The following is a 24,152-nucleotide window of genomic DNA, read 5'->3' on the forward strand; positions in this document are numbered from 1 at the left end:
TGCACTGTTCCACAGTGACCAGGAGAAGGAGCCTCCACAATACCTTAACTTTTGCAGGGGTCTTACGAAGACCTGTAGCATCAATGATGTGTCCCAAATATTCAACAGAGGGCTGGAAGAATTCACACTTGTCTTTGTGAACTCTTAGGCCATATGCTTCCAGTCTTTGTAGGGTAGCCTCTAAATTCTTTAGGTGATCCTCCTCATTCCTTCCAGTGACCAGGATGTAATCCAGATAGCACTGGACTGCTGGCAAGCCACACAAGATCTGGTCCATAGCCTATAGCCACAGGGTGGGAGCAGACGCTATTCTGAAGGGTAGGCGACAGTATCAATAAAGCCCCTTATGTGTCACAGTAGTCAACAGCTCTTGGGACTTCTCATCAACGCACATCTGTAAATACGATTGACTCAGATCAATCTTACTGAACTTTTGTCTCCCAGCCAGACCTCTTCAAAGGCCATCAATGCGGGGAAGCAAGTATTGCTCTGCACACACAGGATTGACAGTGACTTTAAAATTCACCACAAATCCAGAGGGAGCCATCTTTCTTCACTATTGGAACAATAGGAGTTGCCCATGAGATATGGGTAACTGGTATTAAGACTCCATTTGTGACCAGGTGCTCCAGGTCTGCTTCAACCATCGGCCTGATGGCATATGGCACAGTCCTGGCTTTCAGGTATTTTGGTTGACTGTCAGGTTTAATGTTCAATGTCACAGTGATTCCCTTCATACTTCCCAGATCCTCTCCAAAAACAGCAGCATGTTTCCTTAGTATAGCGGGCAGACTGGTTTCTTCTTTAGTCATTCGGTGAACTTCTGCCCAGTTCAACTGGATCTTCCTAAGCCAAGACCTACCCATTAAGGTAATTACCTCTCACCACAAACAGTGGCAATTTGGCAGCCTGTCCATTGAGCCCCACCTTAACATCAATAGTGCCCAACATGGGCACAGCTTCTCCTGTATGTGTCTTCAGAATTGTTTTTGTTGCTTTAAGCGGATGATGCTGTAGCTTTTCTTTACACACAGTCTCAGAGACCAGCGAGACAGCTGCACCGGTATCCAGTTCCATGCGTATAAGTTTGCCGTCCAACAACGGCATTATCCAGTATTCATGTGAGCCCACAGCCAAAGACAAAATGTGGACTGGCTCTTCTTGTGATGAGGTGTCTCCTTGGTCATCCTGGGTCTGCTCTCTAGGGTATGCAGATTTCCCTTTTTGGTCAGCCAGACCACAGGGCTCTTTTTCTTTTGTTTACAGGCACACTCAATGTGTCCCTCTGTGCCAGAGTGTCGACACACCAGGTCCTTACACGAGCATTAAGATGCATGGTGACCTGGCTTACCACAGCAGTAACATTCCTGACTTCCCACACTTCTGTGGGTAGGTTCTTGTGACACCTTATGCACCCTAGGAGATTCACCGATGGATTGCGCCTCCTTTGTTGCCAGCTCCATAGAGACCGCAATGTCAACAGCCTTCTGTAAGGTAAGCTGAACCTGTGTCAATATGCGCTTCTGTATAGCTTCACTGTGCAGGCCTCACACTCCTGTCATGCAGGGCATCATTTAGTATCTCCTTAAATTCACAGTGTTCTGCAAGCTCTCAAAGTTGCTACAAATTGTTTCGTCTTCTTTCTGGTCTCTTTTGTGGAACCTATATCTTTCAGCAGTTACCAATGGTTTTGGAGAAAAATGGGACCCCAGGATTTCCACAATGTCACTGTAAGATTTGCTGTCTGGCTTAGCAGGGTGTAGTAAGCTGCGAAGGAGGGAGTAGGTCTTAGCCCCTACAACACTTAAGAATATTGGCACCTTCATCTCTTCTGTAATGTCATTTGTAATAACAAAAAGCTCAAAACACTCAGTTTATACATGCCATTGCAGTATAGTCTCATCAAAAGGTTCCAGCGGCCCCGTAAGTGTAGCCATGGTTTCAGTTTCAGTTTGCACAGTCAGTGCAAACAAGCCAGTTCTCACCCGCTTCCAGCAGCAAAAAAGGTTTGGTTTTTTTTTTTTTTTACCTTAACTTCTACTTCCTTCTGTTGCTGGGGCAGCACAGACATCCCATCCTTGTTGTTATATCCTTGGGGCAGCAGTTTTACGAAGAAATCACTGGAGACAAAGAGCTGTAAACCTTAAAAGTAGCCATTTATTGCCACACACTGTACTAACCAAAAAACAGCCAAAACTGGCTGGGCTATCCCCTAATAATCTAACTCAGTTGCCATAGCAACAAGATTCTATTACCACACAACCAAATACACAACAGTAGGCAAGTGCATTTGATAATGGTAAGTGAATCTGATGAAATGAGAGAAAAGTGTACAGTATTAAACAAAACAAAAAAAATCACAAAGCAGTGACTAAATGCCACAGTTTGGCATTCCTAATGATTACTATTATTGATATCCACTATATAATGTATGTCACATAGAAGCTGAAATAGAGGTTACAGTTTTTAATTTTTAACCTTCTGTGAAAGTGAACTATGTTGGAAGAAAGCAATCAAAAAGGGCAATATTATAACCTCATCCAAACATCTGGAGGGAAAGATATTAGAGAGACAAATATAAAAACCTAATAGGCCTGTAAAATTATATAATGTCCTTACCCCATGCTTGTAACAGACACTGAATTTAACAGATAAAAAAAAGCTCATAACTAATGAAAATATGCACTATTATAATAATAGCATACTTCATTCTTGGTCTCACACATACAGTCTCTGATTACGGTGGAATATTATCAAAGATACAATTTCAGGACCCTCTACTATTACTATTTAAATGGGAGAGCTCTCAGTGTACTAGAAGATTCAGAGATTCCAAGGCCATTATGATCCTCTAGTCCGATCTGTTCTATAACGCAGGCCATAGAACACCCCCAAAATAAAAAATCTAGAGAATATTTTTTAGAAAAACATCAAATCTTGATTTAAAAATGGTCAGTGCTTGGTAAATAGTTCCAATGGTCAGTTTCTCTCACTATTAAAATGTATACTTTCTTTCCTCTCTGGACTTGTCTAGCTTCAACTTCCAGCCATTGGATCATGTTATAACTTTCTCTTCTAGATTGAAGAGCCTATTATTAAATATTTGTTCCTCATGTAGATACTGATAGGCTGATCAAATCACGCCTTTAACCTTTTTGTTAAGCTAACTAGACTGAGATCTTTGAATTTATCTCTATAAGGCATGTTTACTAATTGTTTAATCATTCTTGTGATTCTTCTCTGAACCCTCTTCAATTTATCACTCTCCTCCTGAATTGTGGACACCAGAACTGGACAAAGTATTCTAATAGTGGTCGCACCAATGCCAAATACAAAGGTAGAGTGTTCTCTAATCCTACTTGAGATTCCCCTGTTTATGCATCCCAGAATTGTATTAGTTCTTTTGGCCACATCATCATATTGGACACTCATGTTCAGCTGTCCACCATAACGCCTGCACATCTTTTTCAGAGTCACTGCTTCCCAGGATAGAGTCCTCCTGTAAGTACTTTCTTTGTTCCTAGATGTATACATTTAGCCCTATTAAAAACACATATTGCTTGCTTGCACCCAATTTACCAAGCAATCCAGACTGCTCTGAATCAGTGACCTGTCCTCTTAATTATTTACCATTCCCCCAATTTTTGTGTCATCTACAAACTTGACCAGTGATGATTTTGTTTTATCGGTGATTGATAAAAACGTTAAACAGCATAGCAGCAAGAACCAAACCCTACAGGACCCCACTGGAAACACCACACAGCATCGGTCATAATTCCCCACTTACAGTTTCATTAAGATCTATTGGTTAGCCACTTTTAATCCATTTAATATGGAGCAATGCATAAAAACTGCAGGTAAAGGTACTGAATCCTCAAAATGCAGATATAGTATATGAAATCTATTGATATGGACACAGCAGCAAAATGAGGACAGACACATGCATGGAATTAAGTGGCAGGCCGCAACTTTAACACAAAGGAGGGGAGATACCTGCCCATCACCCCACTTTCCTATACCAGGCTCACCTCAGCCTGCCCCCAAGACTCAGCTTTCTCTGAGTCCTAGCATCTTCCCCACCATGAGGGGGGACACAGGATGCAGGAGGGTGGGAACCTCAAGCGCCGCCAGATCTCAACCTATCACATAGCCCAAGGCCCATCAGCAAAATCCCAGGACTTTTACCTCTGGTTCATTTTATTCTTTTAACTGTGATGGAACTGGCCAGACGTTGCAATGAATAAACACTATCACTCAAGTACCTCAGTTAGGTGCTAAACACGTTTCTACACAACCTACTTTGGCTTGAAGGTGCTGCCAAGAAGGCAAAAAATGCCCTGGTCCTCTGCTAACTGGCCCATTGGAGAAAAAAAAATCCTTCCTGACCCACAAAACAGGTGCCTAATCCTAATGAAAGAGGTGCTGGGGCTAAAGCAACTTTTTTTTTTTTACATTCATAACTGATGTGGTGATCCCAGAGGTGCTGGGGATATGAACAGCTAAGCCTAGAGGTGCCAGAGCTCAGCCCTGGCAAGCCCTGGTACAAATTAAGCACTGGGTGGTCGGCTACACCAACAGCATCTGTTAGGCCAGGTTCCCATTCTTAGTTTGGATGAGTAGTATGGCCTGATGAAACAGAGCCAAAAGAGGCTTGACATGGCCCCTGTGCTGGGCTAAATCCTAGGAACTGGGGAATGCTGGCCAGTCAGCACCCTTCTCCCCCATGTGGCCAGTAGGTGCCAGAGACTCCCGGGGTGGGGGGAGCTATCTACTGTCCCTGGGTGTCTCCCTCCCTTGCCACTGGGACTATCCCCTTTTCACCGCTGATCCCATCAAGTTCCCCCACATGTTGATGCAGATGAGTGGCATTGTCCTGAGTTTGCATTCAAGCAGCTTACAATAAAGTTTGCAAATGATAGAAACACACTGAGTGCTTCTAGTTCCTGGTGCAGGAGTGCCTGGAGGTGGACTGCCACATACTACTGGATATCACAAAACAGATAAGATTAGAAGAAAACACTGCTATTCAAGCTTATGAAATAATCAATATGTTTCAATGAATCATACTGGCTATATTTATGTTTCTTTCATACTTCTTAACCTGCCCCACAGATAGTTTCTCACCCTATTGCAGTATTTCATAAGCCACAGGGGCTTACTATCACAGGCTGTGAAGACCTTCTTTTAGAGAATTAGTCAGGGTGAAGAGAGAAAAACTATTATGGCATATTAACAATATTGCCCTGTAGAATATTCAGTTCCCATTGCAATGAAATGGAGAAAGTATTATTAGCCATTCTTTTTAGGATTCTGAGCTGAGCATTTTCGTTATATGACAATAGCTTGGAGAAATACAATGAATCCAGTTCTATAAAAATAAATTAAACATATTTGCAGACTGTAATTTCAGAAAATGAAACTAAAAATGCATCTCACCAACAGTAAGGAAAGAAAGTTATTCAGTAATGTTTGCCTTACTGAGTTGTAGCAAAGACAGGGCGGCTCCAGGCCCCAGCACGCCAAGCGCGTGCTTGGGGCGGCATGCCGCGGGGGGCACTCTGGGAGGGCGGCATGCCTCCGGGAGGGCGGCAGGCGGCTCCGGTGGACCTCCCGCAGACGTGCCTGTGGATGGTCCGCTGGTCCCGCGGCTCCGGTGAAGCATCCGCAGGCACGCCTGCGGGAGGTCATCCAGAGCTGCGGGACCGGCGACCGGCAGAGCGCCCCCTGCAGCGTGCCGCCAAGCTTGGGGCGGTGAAATGGCTAGAGCCGCCCCTGAGCAAAGAAATCATGAAACAATGTACTTAAAATATTTCTTTGGTGATTAAAAACACTGCAAAGTCTGATGGTCATCTATCTTAAACTTATTATAGGTTATTAACTAAATATGGTACTGTTGATTATTATATTATAAATCTATTCTTTTATGACACTTATATCACCAAACCCAGAACATCAGATTTCTTAAAATAATATAGATAATTTAAGAATCACAACCAATTTATTTTAAATTGTGCAGTATGTCAACTATTCTGTTTCATACTTCCATTGCAGAAGATACTCTGTGATAGAGCTCTTCCTATTGTGACAAAGTTCCTCTTCTATCTTGGGGGGTCCTGCACTTATTGGTGGGTTTGTTCACTTCAGAGATTCACCATGTGGGTCAGGGAACAGCCCAGAGATCTTCCCCTCTGGTAGAAGCCACAGTCCAGGTCAATTCCTACTGTGTCTGATCAGGAGTTGGGAGGTTTGCGGGGAACCCGGGACCGCCCTCTACTCTGGGTTCCTGCCCAGGGCCCTGTGGACTGCAGCTGTCTAGAGTGCCTCCTGGAACAGTTGCACAACCTTTCTCATGGTGTCTGATAATGCTTGCACTCTTCAATCCTCCAGCAATACACCTTCCCACTCTCAGTTCCTAGTGCCTCTTGCTCCCAGCTCCTCACATGCACGCTATAAACTGAAGTGAGGTCCTTTTTAAACTCAGGTGACCTGATTAGCCAGACTGTCCTAATTGATTCTAGCAGTTTTTTCTCAATTGGCTCCAGGTGTCCTAATTAGCCTCCCAGCCTTAATTGTTTCCAGCAAGTTCCTGCTTCTTCTGGAACTGCCCCTGTTACCTTACCCAGGGGAAAGGGATCTACTTAATCTAGATCTACTTAATCTAGGACTAATATATCTGCCTATCACACCCTATCACACTATGTACCATTTCCAGCTGAAGTATTTCAGGGATATGAGTCAGTGGAATGCCACTACCAGTCTGAGCCTCCACATATGCAAGCACTGGAAGGACTGATCCCACTATTGCTTCTCCATCATGAATGGGGAAAATGCTGAAGGCATCTTTGCATTGAACTCCTTCAAATCTCTCTGACTGTTCTCCACTGCCTTTGAAGTCCCACTTTGAATTTGTTATATTTATTTTAATTAAAAAACTCAGCTTTGCCTTGAGCATGAGACAAAAATTATCCTTAACAGCATCAGAGTCCATTGCAATCATATCTAATCAGATTTTTTTGAAAAAATGTACAGGGTTTCATCATTATAACCACAATTGGGATTTCCTAGCCTGATTTTTATTAAGTAAGGATAAACTCTTAGTTCTAAGCGCATGTCACTAGGAGACAGTTTGGCAATAGGATTTAAAAATAAATGCCTCAATCTCTTGAGGACTGGGGGTTTGAAAATTTGGTATTCTATGTGTTGTAAAATAGCATGGGCTTTATAAATCTGTGCCCAAGAATATATAAACCAAATGTTCTCCTGTGTGCTAAACATATACAACATGTTATTTATGGCTCGGTAAATTACATACCTGTCACAATCTCTATTACTAGGAGTAACTGCTTGAAAGGACAAAAAGTTTAATGTAACACATTATGAATTCTGAGTGACTTTAAAAAAAAATCTTGTACATTGTATTTGTTTAGCTAGGCTATTATTTTTAATATCAGTTCCACTTGGGATATCTTTACAAATTATTGCTTCTCAGCTTTTTGTTCTGAAGTTACTCTACAAACCAACATTACAATAAATATTTCTACTGCCTACCATCCTACTTTAGGAATCATATACACATAGGCATAGCTTGACTGCTATATTTGGAGGGGGGGATGGTGCTAGTGGAGTGGGCGGGGGCCAGCTTAGTGAGGGAGCCGCAACTGCTGCTGCTGCAGAGACATAAGCCCAGGAGCTGCGCCACTCTGGCACAGGCTGCCACAGCTGCTGCAGCTGGACTTGATGGTGTCACTTTTCAGGTACCTCTTGGTGCTGCTGCCTTCCTGCTTGGACTATTGCGGATGCCAAGGGGATGCTGCATGCCAGGCTCCCGCTTCCCCACACCACACAGACACACACACGGCAGCACGGGCTCCACTGGGATCACCAATCCAGCCAGCACCCCGGACTACTGGGCAGGGAGGAGGAAGAAGTCGGGGGGGTGGGAGGGGTTGCTGCAGCACCAAGCCTCACTCCCCTGATCATAGCATTCCCCCAGCCATAGCACCCCCATAAGGCTGGCCCTGTTTGTGGGGGCAATGTCTCCCCCCAAAAAGACCCTACACTCATGCAGGGTTAAGACTGCCTGAACATTTACTTTTCCTGCCTTTGTCCTGCCTAACTGTGTAAGCTGAACAATGTGTCAGTGTTGTTTTTATACACATATACAGAGTACACAAACTGTATGTGGGTTTTTTTCTTGTCTACTGAGAAGTTTGTAATTTCTGTGCTATGTAAAACATACATACACAGGCGGAGAAAGACATTGTTTAGCTAGATAAAGCTATAGTTAGGATTGTACATGCAGTATTTCATTAAGAGATCAATAACTAGGACTTTAAGAGTGCATTGATATAGGGCCTTAATAGATTTTCTTCCCTGGCCTCCCATGAAAAACAACACTATTATTTGTGGCCGGCTGTATATTTGTACATTCTAGGTCCCAGACTGAAGAGATTTAATTCAGATGATCAATATTTTAATATGATAAAATAAAATGATGCCAAATATTTTATAAAAGATATTAAGAAAATGAAAAATGAAATTAATATTTTATCTGAATTAGATGATGAAGTTTAAATATGCCACAGTGAGAAAAAGATACACTAATGAAATGTCTAGTGTCTACTGAGTTTCTGCTCCTGGTATTAAGATAATGATAAGAATAATATTAACTTTTGATAGCACTTAATCTGTGGATCTCCTTGCACTTTACCAAAGGAGGTAGGTAGCATTATTTTCATTTTACAAATGTGGAAATTAAGGCAAAAATAGGTGAAATCACTTGCCCTCATTCACCAAGCAGCCCAATGGCCGAGCTGGGAGTAGAGCCCAGGTCATCTGAGTCACAAGCCAGCGCCCTATCCAATGGGGTGCACTGCCTCCCATCATACAAATCTCTCACAATTGTATTTCTTGTCCCACTTGGTGAAGAAAAGGGGAATATCAATAGTTGATTGTGATAGGTAAAGCTGTGTGATGCTATATTCTTAGGAATTAGGAAGGGGAGAGACAGATCAGGTTTTCATAGACACCACGATATTATAGGAGGTACAATCAGACTATTTGAGCACATATAAGACAGGGAATGAAAAAATAAGATGCCATTGCACTCATTTCCCCCCCCCTGTACATTGTAATTAAAAATCATTTCAAAAGGTTCTTGGAGTCCCATGTGTTCCTTCAAGAGCAGATACCACTAGTTAAAGTATCTGCTTCATTGGTTCCAATTAGTTTATTTAATTGACACAATTCCCCAAGAAATAACATTTGTGTAGACTTATTGAAGATTTTCATTCTTGTCTAATAAAACTAATATTATCCTTGGGAACTTTTAGACTCTCGCTCCATGCAGTAAAGGAGCCGTCACAATCAGTGGTTACAGTGGCTTTAGTTCTAACATCAGCTTCAGCTGAAAATTCAAAAATGATCAAAAAGAACAAATCCATGTTTGATAAGTACGCACTAGGCTGAAGTTATTAAGTTGAGCTTTACAGAGAGTTGGGTGTTCTCCCCATATTTGGCTTTTCTAAATATCCCTAGACATAAGGGAGAAACCTGCCTTTTATGTTGAAGTGTTATTGTGACAAGTTCATTTTTTGGGTCAGTCACCTCTTTTTGGCACCTTGTGTGAGGCCAGAGAGGTCCAGCACATGACCATCATTTAAGACATCTGTTTGTAGACAAATGCTCTGCTTGCACAACATTGTTTCTTTGTGAAACAGGCCTGCTTCAGTGCCTGTTTTGATGGCAGTTAAAAAAATGAAATCCAACAATAAAATGTAAGTGACCAGAATGTAAATGTAAAACTATTAAAATCATAAATGAACATTTGTTGCTTTAACAAATGCTGCTCACACTGTGAACTGTCAGCCCAAACATCTTCCACATATCACTTTTTAGAAAAAATAGAAATCCTTTATTTGTCTTAGTCATTTGTAATGGGCCTGTCATTGTACTATCTATACTTCCAGTGAAAGCATACAAGTTCTTTGAAGACTTAACACCAATATACAACAACATTTAAGACTTTTTTCTTTAAAAGACATACCAACAAACAACATTTGTTGGCGTTTACAAACCAACTCCAATACGGAATGAATATGATTTCAGATGGTAGTATCTGTTTGTGGCATGTACTGTTGACACTATGGAGGCGGCCACATTAGAAGTGCAGAGATTGAAAGGATGTGATCTGACCTCTCTTTCCTGCTATGTAATGCTCCATCTGTTCTCCCAGTTACCTCAATCCCTTTGCCAATTGTATAGTAAACTGCTGTGGAATATCCCAAATCTCACTAACTGCTTCTCCAACACTCTGACCAAGTGACTCAATACAACTGCCTTCCAGCTGTCAGATATTCTATACACTTTGACAAGGAGTCCAATGGCCTTCTCAGATATTAGCTTCTCCCAGTGGGCAGGCTTAATTCACTTGTAAACTATGTAGTATTCTGAGGGCTAATGTTGACAGTGCCTTTTAAATGGTTTGGTTCTCTACTGAGGTACAAAGAAGAGACACCTGCTCTGATTTATACTGAAACACAGGGTGGAGAAGACAAATGAGCCATACTTCTATTGGTTTAGGGAATCGCTGTCTTATAATATATGGAGATATACCTATCTCATAGAACTGGAAGGGACCCTGAAAGGTCATGGAGTCCAGCCCCTACCTTCACTAGCAGGACCAAGTACTGATTTTGCCCCAGATCCCTAAGTGGCCCCCTCAAGGATTGAACTCACAAACCTGGGTTTAGCAGGTCAGTGCTGAAACCACTGAGCTATCCCTCCCCCTTAAGTAAGAGTCTCAGAAGCATCTTACATTATATTATAAATTATATTTCATTCAGCGGACATCTTTTCTTCTACTTTACAGCACATCTCCCTGGAGAGAAAGAAGGGTGTAAGTTTTAAATATATGTATATTTCTTTTTTTGTTCAAGTGAAATATAAATACTTAATCAATATAAGACGTTCTAGGCCTTAAATTATGGAGTAATCAATGCCTAGTTGCATGTTTGGCTGTACAATGCAATACAAGGCAATGATCACCGCAGAATTTACAATAGGAGCTTCATTAGAGCTTCCTTCCTTAGAGGTTTTTAAGGTCAGGCTTGACAAAGCCCTGGCTGGGATGATTTAGTTGGGTTTGGTCCTGCTTTGAGCAGGGGGTTGGACTAGATGACCTCCTGAGGTCCCTTCCAACCCTGAGATTCTATGATTCTATGATTCCAGAGTCTTCCCCCCTCAAAATAAACCCGATCAAAAACTTCACTGTGACAGCAGATGGTGATAGTGCAGATGTACTGTAGGACCTGAAGGTTCATTAACTGTTATGAGATGCAGAGTGGCAATTCTGAGGAGCCACAGTTATGGTGTATTGAAAAATATTTAGCTCAATAGACCTGCAAAGTCAAAAATCCCAAATGAGGCAGAACATAAACACTGTTTCCTATGTGCTGCTAGAATCATATTGAGGGTATTTTATCAAGTAACATCTCACTTTTTAGCAGAACATCCTGTTCCTTCATTTCACTTTTTAAAGTATTATAAAAGTGAGATCTTTTGGAAGGTTAGAATCTCACAATCGAAACATTTGTATGTTTCAGCAGAGATGTCTATCACTCAAACAGATGTTAACCTATCAACCTGCCCACATAATGACATTCACCTTTATGACTGGAGTAAAGATGCCTTTATTTCTCCCTGAAGCATTTTTGGTGGCTAATGAAATGGCTAATGTAATGGCAATATAGCAGAAAGAATGGTAAAGCTCCAGCAGTTTTTGGATGGTGGGTTGAATTTTCACCAGCTACAGAAATTTGCCTCTTAAAACAGAAAGAAACATTCATGTATTGTGTAAGCACAATGTGCAAATATTGGACAGTATATTCCAGTGCTATTTTCATCAATATAAAAAACTCTAACACATAGAATAATTACTTAAAGAGCAGTTATCTGATTTACTTATAAAGGTTAATCTTGGCTATTTCCTCTAAACAGAGTATCAATTATATCACTCAATAGCAGCTTCTCATGTACAGATCGCTTCCTTTTTAAGTGGGTCAGCTCATCGCTAATACCATGTAATTGCAATTTGTGCTTTGCCTCTATAGCACAGAAGGGTGATGATTATAATGTACTGGTGAAAGTGCAATTTAATGTAGAAGTAAATCAATAACATAGAAAATTACTCAGCTGATTACAACATACTCCCTGATATTGAATTTACCCCCAAGGTTACTGCCAGATTTAGTAAAGTGTGTGTGGGGGAAGGGAGGGAAGAGACACACAAGTCTCAGGGCGCGTAAAGGAATTCCACAGCTGAGTATAACCAAATATTGTACAAACCTAACCAAATATTATAACTACTTCTCAGTGTGGGAGTGCAGTAAGGGGAACCCAAGGAGTCACCATCTCCTTGCACAGCATAGCCTCTGACGGCACTCTCCTGAGCACAGACTGCAGAGGCTGCTCCCTTTGCACACCTCAAGGGCTGCATTGCACTACCAACGATTTTGGACATACTAGAGTGAGGAAATGTGCCCAATTTTAGTATGGTACATCCTGTGTAATCCCATGTGCTCCACAGAGCACAAGGAGGGATGCTTTCCTGCTCTAAGCAAATGGGAAATTCTGCACCTGAGACAAAATTTCTCCCCAGTCTTCCCTTGGAGCTGCATAGTTCTCTACCATTCACAGCACAGGGTTGTCCTTTAAAGATGCAAGCATTTTCTTCTTACCTGTGCTTGAGTTTCTTGATCCTTGAGGAGTCAGATTTTTTTTTTGTAATTAAGAGAAAATAGATTAAAAACTGAGATCATAAAAAAATTGAAGCAATGCAGATTAGTTCAGGTATTTCTTTGCAAACTGTCTAGTAAGTAGACATAAAATAGATTAAGACTTGATTTTACGTACGTAGCATCTTTCACACTCAAAGTGATCCTCCAAAATACTTTGCAATAATGTAATAACTGTGCTCAGAAAGCTACTGGAATGTTCCCTTAGCTCTTCCATAAATATGATCCTCAAAAAAAGAAGGGAATACTGATGAGGTTACTATCTTCAAAAAGTGTGATGAATCCTTGAATTACCAATTGGAGAGTATTTACAAATGGGCAGAAGAAGGGACATCTGTTTCATGATGAACTTGGTACTGCCTGTGTTTTAGCATCATGTAAATAATCCAGAGACATTTTAACACCTAAGATATAAAAAATGTAGTATACATTTAAAATTGGGAGACAAAACTGCTTGATTTTAATCCAATATGGGCCCAAACTAACTTTGAATCCAACCCTTTATAATTTTCAAGGATGATTATATTCAAAACTGTGAATGCAAGCCCTATCTCACTGGTATTAGAATGGATCCACGATGGATCAAAAACTAGAAAAATTTGGATGCCACTGAAATTTCATGAGAACAGAGGATTTTGAAAGTTTCAGTCTTTAAGAGGGTGCCAGGCCTCTGAAATTTTGGGTCAAAAATTTCACTTGGCAGCACTGAATATGTTACCATTGAATCTAAATTCAGCCTCTAGCTATGATTCAGCCTTAAATCTAAACCCTAACTCCATTATAAAACTAATTCTCATTTGAACAATATCTCAACACCATGTTAACCCTACAATCATGATGCACGTTCCATGTGGATCACAAATGAAAACTGATAGTCCCAATAGCTAGTGAGGGAACATACACAGAAATAGCAGTAAGGTCTCCAGCAGCTCGGAGGCAGGTGGATTTGGCTCCCCTTGCCAGGAAGGGTTGCAAAAGTTGGTAGAAAGGCCTGGTTCAGGAGTTCTCTGGCAAGCTGTGAGGTAGATTTCAGATTGAGATCTGTCCATTGGCAAGCAGTTATGGATTGATTAGGATGAACAGCATAGAGGAGGGTTGGGGTACTCATGAAGGGGTAGTGTATGAGATCAGGACCTGCAAATGGATATACACTACATGTCCTTTTACTGAGGAAAAAAACGTATATTAGTCTGCAGTGTTGTAAGGGTCAACAAAGAAGCCAGTGTTACTTTTTTGAATTCCCTCTAGCCTAATAATCTGTCTCTCTCAGGAGCTGACATTTTCAGTGCTTCATACAAGAGCTGCAAAACAGCAATGAGCTCCAAGAAAAGGTGACATCTGTGTTTCCTGTTCCACCTTGGCAGATCAAATATAGGAGCCTTTGGCTATCACCTTGAGATATTCTAATCTTACTGCCTATCTGATAATGGGCCTGATCCTCTTTCCACTGAAGTCATGGGATTTCTGCTCAATATGTATGAAACTGTAATTTAAATCTAGGTTTTTCTTCAATTACTTTTATTTATTTTTTTAGATAGTATTAGATATGGAGAATGGATAGGGTTCAGAGAAAATAAAAATATCATTCAGTTTTAAGATTTTGCTTATTTTACAGTGGTATTTTCTTTACAGCCATCACTTCACTACTGTTATATTCTCCTTCCTCAGCCTCCTAACTTTATTCTCCCCATTTCCAAGAACCTTCCTGACACCCAGTCCCTTAAGGACACATCCTATTCCTTTGACCCTTTTCCATCATAGAAGTGTAGGACTGAAAGGAACCTCAGTAGGACTTCAGTAGACAGGACTAAATAATAACTAGACCATTCCTGAGAGGTGTTTGTCTAACCTGTTCTTCAAAACCTTCAGGGATGGAGATTTCATAACGTCCGTCACCATTTTGTTCCAGTGCTTAATTACCCTGACAGTTAGTAAGTTTTTTAACCTGAGCAGAACACAGAGAATGAAAAAGAGAGACACAGACAGGCTGAAGGACTTGCTGAAAACATAATGTCTGACCTTAGAAGCTGAGGTTTTGGGGTCAGAAGTGCAAGCTGAAAAGAGTGTTCCTGGTGCTGCGATAAAAGAAAGTTTTTTGCTATTTGAGTCCTTCTGTGGACTTTACACATTCTTTGTAAATAAACAGAACTGCATCAAAGAATTGCACCAATTTTTCTGCCTAACTGGAACAACCTAAGAGACCCAACATTTTTGGCTAGCTGTTCAGCTCAAAAAGAGCTAATGCTATTTTAGCTAGTGCTTTTATAAAATGATACTTCAATATACATATATTTAATCACTTTCAATGACAATGAACTATTCACTCCCCCCTCCACCCGCTAGTTTTTACAAAGTAAAGTTGTGGTACCAACTCAGTCTCTTTAAATGAGATTCACAGTCTATATTTAAAGAAAGTTCACATTTCTGTCCATATTTTTGCACCATGAAAAAATAAACACCTAATATATTTGCAAATTTCACTGCCAAGGGAAAATTCTGTATGAAGCTTCTATACACCCAGATAAACATAGATGAAAAAGTCAACTAATTTATGTGCACCTGAAGCATTAATAATGTCTAAAATTAATAAAGTCAGATATTTTAGTAGCTGAAATTTTAGCAAAGGAGGATATTTATTAGAAAGTAAATGCCTACATATGCAAAAACAGCAATATCTTTTTGAATCTCACTCAAACAATCTTTATATAGTCAGCAAAATATTTTGAATTTTACAACTCATTTTGATAGCCAAATAGTCATACAAGCCATTCCTTATTTGTAATGGTAAAATATAATATTCTCCATAACTTGTTTATCAGCAAGTTTATTTGTAATAAAAGTTAGATGAAGATGTTTAAATTAGAATAGCTGGTCAATATGGGCTCAGGGCTATAGACAAGCATATACGTAATTTTACTCATCTGAGTAGACTTATTTGCGTCATTGGGACTTCATGCATGTAAAGCTGTTCACATGTATTAGAGTAAGCAGGTTTGAGCCCTATCCTAGTTTCTCTTGTTGTTTACTATATAGCACCTTACATGTTCATGGGTTTTTAATTCGACATATAAAATAAGGAAGCTATTTCCCTTAAAGTGTTTGCACACTAAACAAATAAAAATATACAAAGTTTGAGCTAATCACTATAGCTAAAATATGATATTGTTAAGAAAATCCCCCAAACTAATTTCCCAGTCAGATCAATTTCAGAGTTCAAGATTTCTTATTACATGGGCACATTAATAATGTACTTTCATAAAGCAAAGCAGTTAGTTCTTGTATCCCCAAAGTTATTCAACTTCAGATAGACAATAACTCATTTTACTAAAATAAATGTGGAAATGACAACGATACACAAGACCATACTTTAATAAACAGATAAATAATGTACTGTTAATGGAACAACAAAATGGCTTGATCCTTCTCTGAACTTCATGTTGATGCTAGCTGTATATTAGAAGACAGAAATTAGCCCTAAATTTGTATGTGACTGGAATCTTTTCCTCAAACAGATAGACAATATTCAATTAAGACCACACAATACTTATCTTCCGGAAAAAAACAAAACAAAAACAAACAAACAAACAAACACTTTTGTTCAAATCAAGCCAGGAAGGACATCTGATTTTGAAATCACTGATCTCCCAAATTCCTGCACCCTCATAGTTCAGTAAATTATTTCCTTTTTATATATGAAATTCTCTAATTTGTCTACCTCATTTCATACCTCCTTGATATTTTGGCTGTCTTGCCTGAAATTTTCTATGGGAAGTCCTGAGGGAAGAATGAATTAATTGCAGACTCGTTTACAGATAGCATGACCAACAAGCTACTCAAGTCAAGAAAGTTATTTTTGCTTTTTAAGCCAATGAAACTCTAATGAAGAGGAACCAAATGCCATTCTAAACACTGGTACCTGGAGGTCCAGAATAGCAGAAAGCATTGCACAGTTATGCACTAGTCTGCTGAGCCATTATATCTATTATTTGTATTTGTATTATTTTTTGTTGATTGGTAATTAATGTTGAGCAATGAATTCATAAAAAAAATCCCGATCATTTAAACCTTAACTTGCTAGTTATCTTTTGTTTACTAAGCAATTTTGTCTTTCCTTATTTTCAGATCAGTCAGCAGCAATCCTTATGCTACAGAATACTAAGTGATTTTACAGTAACTGTTCTTGAGTAAGTTCAAGGTGAATTGACATCTTCAGTGAAAACAGAAGTCTTATAGATACTTGTGGCGCAACTGCATTCTCTACTTCTGTGGATGACTAACAATCTTTTAGGAAGAGTGAGAGGGAGGGAAAATTCCTTTAAAATCCAAGCCAGCTTTAATAATGAAAGTGTCACCAAAGAGCAGAATTCCTCAGAATGTCTTCATTCTCAAAACACAATAATCCTACCCCTCTTTTCATTATAAAAGTAGAAACAAACAGAGATGCATTTAGGAAACAATGGGCAAAATCCTACTTTTCTTGAACACCTCAACACCCCTTTATTTCAATGATCTAGTGCAGGGGTAGGCAACCTTTCTGAAGTGGTATGCCGAGTCTTCATTTATTCACTCTAATTCAAGGTTTCACATGCCAGTAATACATTTTAACGTTATTAGAAGGTCTCTTTCTAGAAGTCTAGAATACATAACTAAACTATTGTTGTATGTAAAGTAAATAAGGTTTTAAAAATGTTAAAGAAGCTTCATTTAAAATTACATTAAAATGCAGAGCCCCCCGGACAGGTGTCCAGGACCCCGGCATTGTGAGTGCCGCTGAAAATCAGCTTGCGTGCCACTTTTGGCACGTGTGCTATAGGTTGCCTACCCCTAATATAGTGTAAAGGAAGCCAATTAAGATCTAGCATCCCTATCTTCTCTGGAAAAAAACAAAAACAGAGCAACAAAACAATTCCAACACAGGTGCTATGAGAATTATTAAATTTCCAAATATTTCTTTTTCTTACCTGCTGGTTTACGGGAAAATTCCTGTTGATTTTTTTTATCTATAAAAATTAATAAAAATTTGATTAATAAATATACTAAATAAATGCAACAATGAAAGGTATTGTGGATGACATGTGAAACACTTGTGAGATGTTGTCCTCCAGATTACACTGGTGTAAATCAGGAATAACTCCACTGAAGTTAATGGAGTGATACCAGTGTCTAACTGTTGTTAATGAAAGGAGAATTCCTTAACCCAATATATTGGACTGAGTAAAACAATTGTCCAAGCTTATAGAAATTACAGTACATGCAACTTTCTTTCTGAACGTTACAGAATCAATGGAAAACACTGCCATTAATCTCTATTTTTAGAAATTCGCAAACCTTAATTTTAAGTGTAACCTTTGGGTAATATTTCTGAAGCATCAAAATAGCTAACATCATGAGAACAGCTCTCAGTCCTTGAAATCATTCAAGGTACATCGGTCTAATAAATAGCAAATACCTACCCTTCCTAAAAACACAAGTTAAAAAGTAGAGATGAGCCCACACTAAGCCCATGGAATCATGGGAAATTCAGATGTCATGGCTAGTTGCTACCTCTATTTGGGTAGCACCAAAAGCCCAAAGCACAACACTTCCAATTATGGGAGAATCTGAATATGCAACAGACTTAGCTGTTCCTGCTAAGAAGAGTAAATTCATGTGTGTGTGTGTGTGTGTGTGTGTGTGTGTGTGTGTGTGTGTGTGTGTGTTCATGCACACACGTGCACGCACACACACACTTTCAGAACAAGCTTAAAGGGAGCAAATCTTGTAACTCTACCATCTGCATTCCTAGATGAGACCTTAGATTTGATTGCTAGAGTTTATTTTTTTCTGCCAATAGTTTCTGTGTCTCGGGGGAAATAAGAAAAATACTATTCAAATATTAGAGGATCAACCGTATTGTCAACTAGGCATCAACGGTAAAGCCAGCCAGGTCCCCAAACCAGAACATAACATTTACACTACTCCAATGTAATGCGTGACATTTTATGGGAACATAAGATGAATCACTAGAGAATGTGTTTCCTCCAAAGTTTCTAATCTCATCTAAATAAACATCCACACATAAAGTAGAAAGAAGCACTTCAATGGGTAAACTTAAAAAAGAAAAAATGTACTTTTCCACAGTATCAACCCCCTCAACGGGTCATCAAGCAGATATTAAACACTCTGCAAGTCTTGAACAGCCAGTTCCCACAGCTTTGTTATCAAAGCATATTTAAAACTGTCAAAAATTTGCCAGCAGCTGCTGAATTTATTTTGGGTTTTGGGTTCACCCTGACCCCAAAATGTCACAAGTCTCAAAGCAAAGCCTCCCCACAAAAGTCTTAGTATCGTCTGTCTTCTGAGTTCATGTATGTCCAGGGAAAGAGAGTTGGAAGAGGAATATTCCAGCTGTTCCAAGATACTCAGTACAATTATTGGACACTAACTATCCTAAGGCACTTTTCTCAAGAGCAGGTATATTAAATATAGGCTACATTTACACTTACTGCAGTGAGTAGAGTGCAGACACTAGAAGCCCAGTTAGCATGGATATAAACAGGAGAGTAGATGGTGAGACATGCCTTAGATGAGTAGAAGAGAGTGCCCTACACACCTGAACCCACAGGGTATATACCCTACATGGCTCCTACCTGCCCAGGGGTGGCTCTAGAAATTCCGCCGCTCAAAGCAGGGCGGCGCGCTGCGCCACTCTTCCCCAGTTCTGCGGCCGGGGCAGAAGTGGCTGCGGACGGTCCCATGGTCCCGCGGCTCCGGTGGAGCATCCGCACCCCGCCGCAGTCATGCCTGCGGGAGCTCAAGCGGAGCCGCAGGAAGAGGGGACCCTCCGCAGTCATGCCTGCGGCAGGTCCGTTCCTCCTGGGGCTCCGGTGGACCTCCCGCAGGCATGACTGCGGAAGGTCGACCGGAGCCAAATGCCACCCTGCCGGCAAAATGCCGCCCCACGCGCCTGCTTGGCGTGCTGGGGTCTGGAGCCGGCCCTGCACCTGCCCAAGCAGTGCCTCCCACATCTACACTGCTATTTTCAGCAGTGTGGTGTCCTGCTGCATCCCTGATGCCAGTGACTTTCCATACCACAATGAAAGGTTCCAGCAGTGGGGAAAGTTTCTGGCAGAGGGGAGGCAGTGGAGGAAAGTTCTAGCAGGGGGAGGCAGTGACAAAAGGCGCAAAGAGCAGCCAGAGCATTTTCCCACTGCCTCTCCCCTACCAGAGCCGTTTACTGTGGCGTGTAACTACACGTATAGTGCCTGCACTCTGCATGCCACTATAAGAGTAGCCATAGCCATATAATAGATGATGTACAAAGATTTTGAGCCTTATGAGTTTTGTTCCTAAATTTAACATCTAGGAATACCCCTCAATAACTGTACCCATCATTACCTGTAGGTACCATTAAAGTCTTGCCATAATTAGGGCCCTACCAAATTCACAGCTATGAAAAACACGCCACAGACTGTGAAATCTGGTCTCCCCCCATGAAATCTGGTCTTTTGTATGCTTTTATCCTATACTATACAGATTTCACAAGAGAGACCAGCGTTTATCAAATGGGGGGTGCTGACCCAAAAGGGAGCTGCAGAGGGGTCACAAGGTTATTTTAGGAGGGTTGCGGTATTGCCACCCTCACTTTGTTGCCTTCAGAGCTGGGCAGCTGGAGAACAGCGGCCGTTAGCCAGGCACCCTGCTCTGAAGGCGACGCCTCACCAGCAGCAGCACAGAAGTAAGAGTGGCAATGTCAGACCATGCCACCCTTACTTCTGCACTGCTGGGCGACTAGAGTGTCACAGCATCTGACTGAGGGCCCACCTCTGCAGGCAGCAGCACAGAAGTAAGGGTGGCAATACCATACCATGCACTTACTTCTGTGCTGCTGCTGGCAGTGGCTCTGTTTTTAGAGCTGGGCTCCCATCCAGCAGCTGCCACTCTCCAGCTGCTCATCTCTGAAGCAGCACCGGCACCAGCAGCAGCACTGGAGTTTTTCAAGATGTTTTTGTCCACACACATCTTCATGCACATGAACCCAGATTCTTGTAGCCAGCTGTGTCTGTTGGGGCTGCATATGCACCCTGCATGCCCCCCATATCTCCTCTATGATGGTACAGCATCAGACATATCCAACAAAACATGCAGATCTGTCTTTGCCATCAATTAGCCTTCTGTAACCACTGCTTTTCATGAGTGGCTGTTAAAACTGAAGACTCAGGTACTAGATATCTAAAATGACTACTCCAATCCCTTATACAGAACTTGGTACCTGCAATCAGACCTCTTAGTTGTGGCCAAAATAGTTAGGGGTCTTTGGCTGGCTCAAGAATGCCTTCATTACTGGGTCTGGCTAGACGACTTTGGGATACCAGGTGTAAAATGTCAAATAATTTATGAGACCTCTCCTGAATGACCTCCAGGAGATCTCCAGAATGCTGTTGTTCTTGTAAGGAGGTGCTGGAAGGCCCTGAAATAATTTATCATGGGTGTGTTAGATGTAATTATGGTCTTGCCATATAATAATCACCTGACATGAGTAATAGGCTGATCCTCATATTCCTCCACGAGGTCTTCCTCCTCGCTAAGAGGTTCTTGTTCATCAGACTGAAGAAGCTCCTGAAGGGATGATAGTAACTCCCTAGTAGGAACTGTAGGAGGAGATGACCTTATTCTGGATCTCAAAGTTGTCAGATAGGGAGCAGATGACATAGGCTGAGGTTTCATGGAAACCATTAGGGCCAGGCCTGTGACCCATAAGGGAAGGGCATATGGTGTCACAAAGGAGGGAACCAAGATCTGTGGAAACAGGGACTTTGTCCATAGGCACTCCCAGAAATCAGTCTGGGTGATGGGGGGAGATCTCCTAAAAGAAGGGTGCCTACTACCATGCAGAGAAGAGAATGAAGATGAATAAAATCCTTCCAATGGAGAAGAGCCCTGATGTGTAGAAAGAGGAACAGCCTTAGATGTTACAGTACAACAGGCAAGTACTGGTACGGTTGAAGTTGAGTGGAGAGATATTTTCATTTTTAGTACCTCAGGCTCCAGTAGAGCTCTAGCCGCAGTAGACAAAGGAGAGATGTCCAGCAATGGAGACTCAGGTTCAGAAGTGATCATTAGGTCTGCCGAAGATGGGTACGCATCCACAGCATGTGAGGGAGATGGGAATGATGATGACAAAATACTGTGACCATGAGTCTCAGAAGTCTTGCCAGAATGCGGTACCAGCAACTGAGGTATATAGTACAGATGACAATGGTATTGAAGAAGCTATGTTGATCACTGAAAGTACACAACATGGAACCAAAGCTGAGGAACACAGTTCCCCACCCTAAGATGACTACAATATCAATATGGTTTTAAAGGAGCTGATTTAGGTAAGTCAGCAAGTTGAGGGTCTGCCTTCTTCTTGGTTGGTACTAGGGATGGCAATCAGTACTGAGTCCCACCTGAAGATCTTTCAGGCTTTGGGCAGCAGCGCTGAGAGCTGTTTGTTAATAGCAGGCAATCTTTTAGAGCCTGCCAAGGCTCTTATATTCTGGAATGTCGTCTCTTGTAGCTGGGGCATTTTTTGAAAATGGCTTTGAAGCAGGAAGTGGCTGCTCCTGAAGGGGCACCTCAGCATCAGACACGCTGCAGATTTTTTCAACCAAAAACAATTTTAGATAGGCATCACAAGGCTTCTGTGTGCGATTAGTAAAATAACTGCAAATGGCTCACTTGCTAGGGATCTGAGTCTCTTCCAAGCAGAACAAACCTTTTTTGTGCACATCATTAGCAGGCATAGCAGTCCCCAGGCAGCGCAGATCTTAAAGCCTGGAGACTGGCTCTCTCATTCCTCAGTACCAAGGGGAAACAAAGAAAAAAACTCTTGTTTGTTTGTTTTTTGCCACTGTGCTTAAATGAATTTATCCAAAGCTATAAAAACACTCCACTAACTCTAATAACCACCCTAACTAAACAAAGCTGTGGGGAATCAGAAGGATGCCTTAGGTTCTGATTTGCTCCCAGAGGCAGCAGGAATGAACTGAGTAGCAGTTGGGGCTGCTCTGTATTTTATACCCTGGTTGTAGGTGATGTGGGCTATATAGAGTGTGTGAGCAGCCCCAATAGATACTACTGGCTAAATGATTCTGGGCTCAGGACCATGAAACGCACACACCTACAGTGGGATCCATGTAGCCAAATGGTAGGAGGAGGATCCTAAATCAGAACATCAGTGATGTTCCAGCAACAAGACCACATTTGAAATTCAATTCAAATGTATTTATTGGACTGCATGGCTGAATGGCCATATGTTAAAGGCCTTGTATCTTGACATGTGAACACCTTTGCTTAAATGAAAATACTTGGCGCAAGTTTAACTGTAGCATCACTACTGCTCCATCATAATTAAGGCTAAGATGTTGTCATAGATATTTTTAGTAAAAGTCATGAACAGATCCTGGGCAATAAACAAAAATTCATGGAAGCCCGTGACCTGTCCCTGACTTTCACTAAAAATATCCCCGACCAAGCGGGGAGGCGGTTCAGCATCCACTGCTGCTGGGGCTCTGTGGTCCCCATCATTGCAGTGAGTGCAAGCTCTGGAGTCCCCACCATGCAGCAGTTGAGCAGCTATGGGGGGACTCCACTGCCCATGGCAGCAGGGAGCTCTGGGGTCCCCTGCCACCCATGGGGGCTGGGCTTCTGCAGGGTCCCCTCAACCCCATAGCATAGGGAAGGCTGAGAGCTCCAGCCCCGGGGCAGAAAATGTCATGGAGGTCACGGAAGTCACGGATTCTGTGACTTCCATGACCTCTGTGACATAATCGTAGCCTTAATCAGAATAAACATGTTTGTATTATAAGCACCACTTCATGTTGGGATGCCTGAGTTTCTATACTTGACATAAATGGAAGTACCAGCAGTTACAACTGACAGCATCCACATTATTGAACGTACAAAGGAAGTACAATATCAGAAAGCTACCATGACTGTTTCTGGAAGTGACAAACACAATATGTTTGATTTACTGCTGAAGATATACCAGGAGGATGGCCAATGCTATGAGTTGCAAACAAAAGGGAAAAAAACAACTAGACTAACCTTGGAAAGAAGTGCAGTTGGTGTCAAGACAATATCTTGGACAGATTAAATGGAATAATTGTAGTTTATATCATCTTTCTGGTAGCTTATGGTGCTTAGTTACTAAAGGTCTCAATCATTTTGACTGGAAAGAAGCAGTCAAAGGCAACACAGCAAAACATCACCTCACAGTGTGTATAATATATTCCTCGAGTATCCAAACTTGTAATTTAAAGCGGTTTTACTACATGCCTAAGAAAAACAGCATACAATGCAAATCTATGTACATGATTTGCAGATGAGCTACAT

At 41.3% G+C, this 24,152-nt stretch overlaps 1 protein-coding gene across 5 annotated transcripts in view; it reads right to left on the reverse strand.

The window, feature by feature from the left end:
* The window catches only part of SNTG1 (syntrophin gamma 1), a 536,067-nt gene that overhangs the window by 89,993 nt on the left and 421,922 nt on the right, over positions 1–24,152 (reverse strand). For all 5 annotated transcript variants that reach the window (XM_045008056.1, XM_045008057.1, XM_045008059.1 and 2 more), the window contains one exon: positions 17,756–17,794. In XM_045008056.1, the coding sequence (XP_044863991.1) occupies positions 17,756–17,794 (39 nt within the window). The remainder of the gene's footprint in view (positions 1–17,755; positions 17,795–24,152) is intronic.

This window comes from Mauremys mutica, chromosome 2 (genome assembly GCF_020497125.1).
Source record: "Mauremys mutica isolate MM-2020 ecotype Southern chromosome 2, ASM2049712v1, whole genome shotgun sequence".
NCBI classification, from domain to species: Eukaryota; Metazoa; Chordata; order Testudines; family Geoemydidae; genus Mauremys; species Mauremys mutica.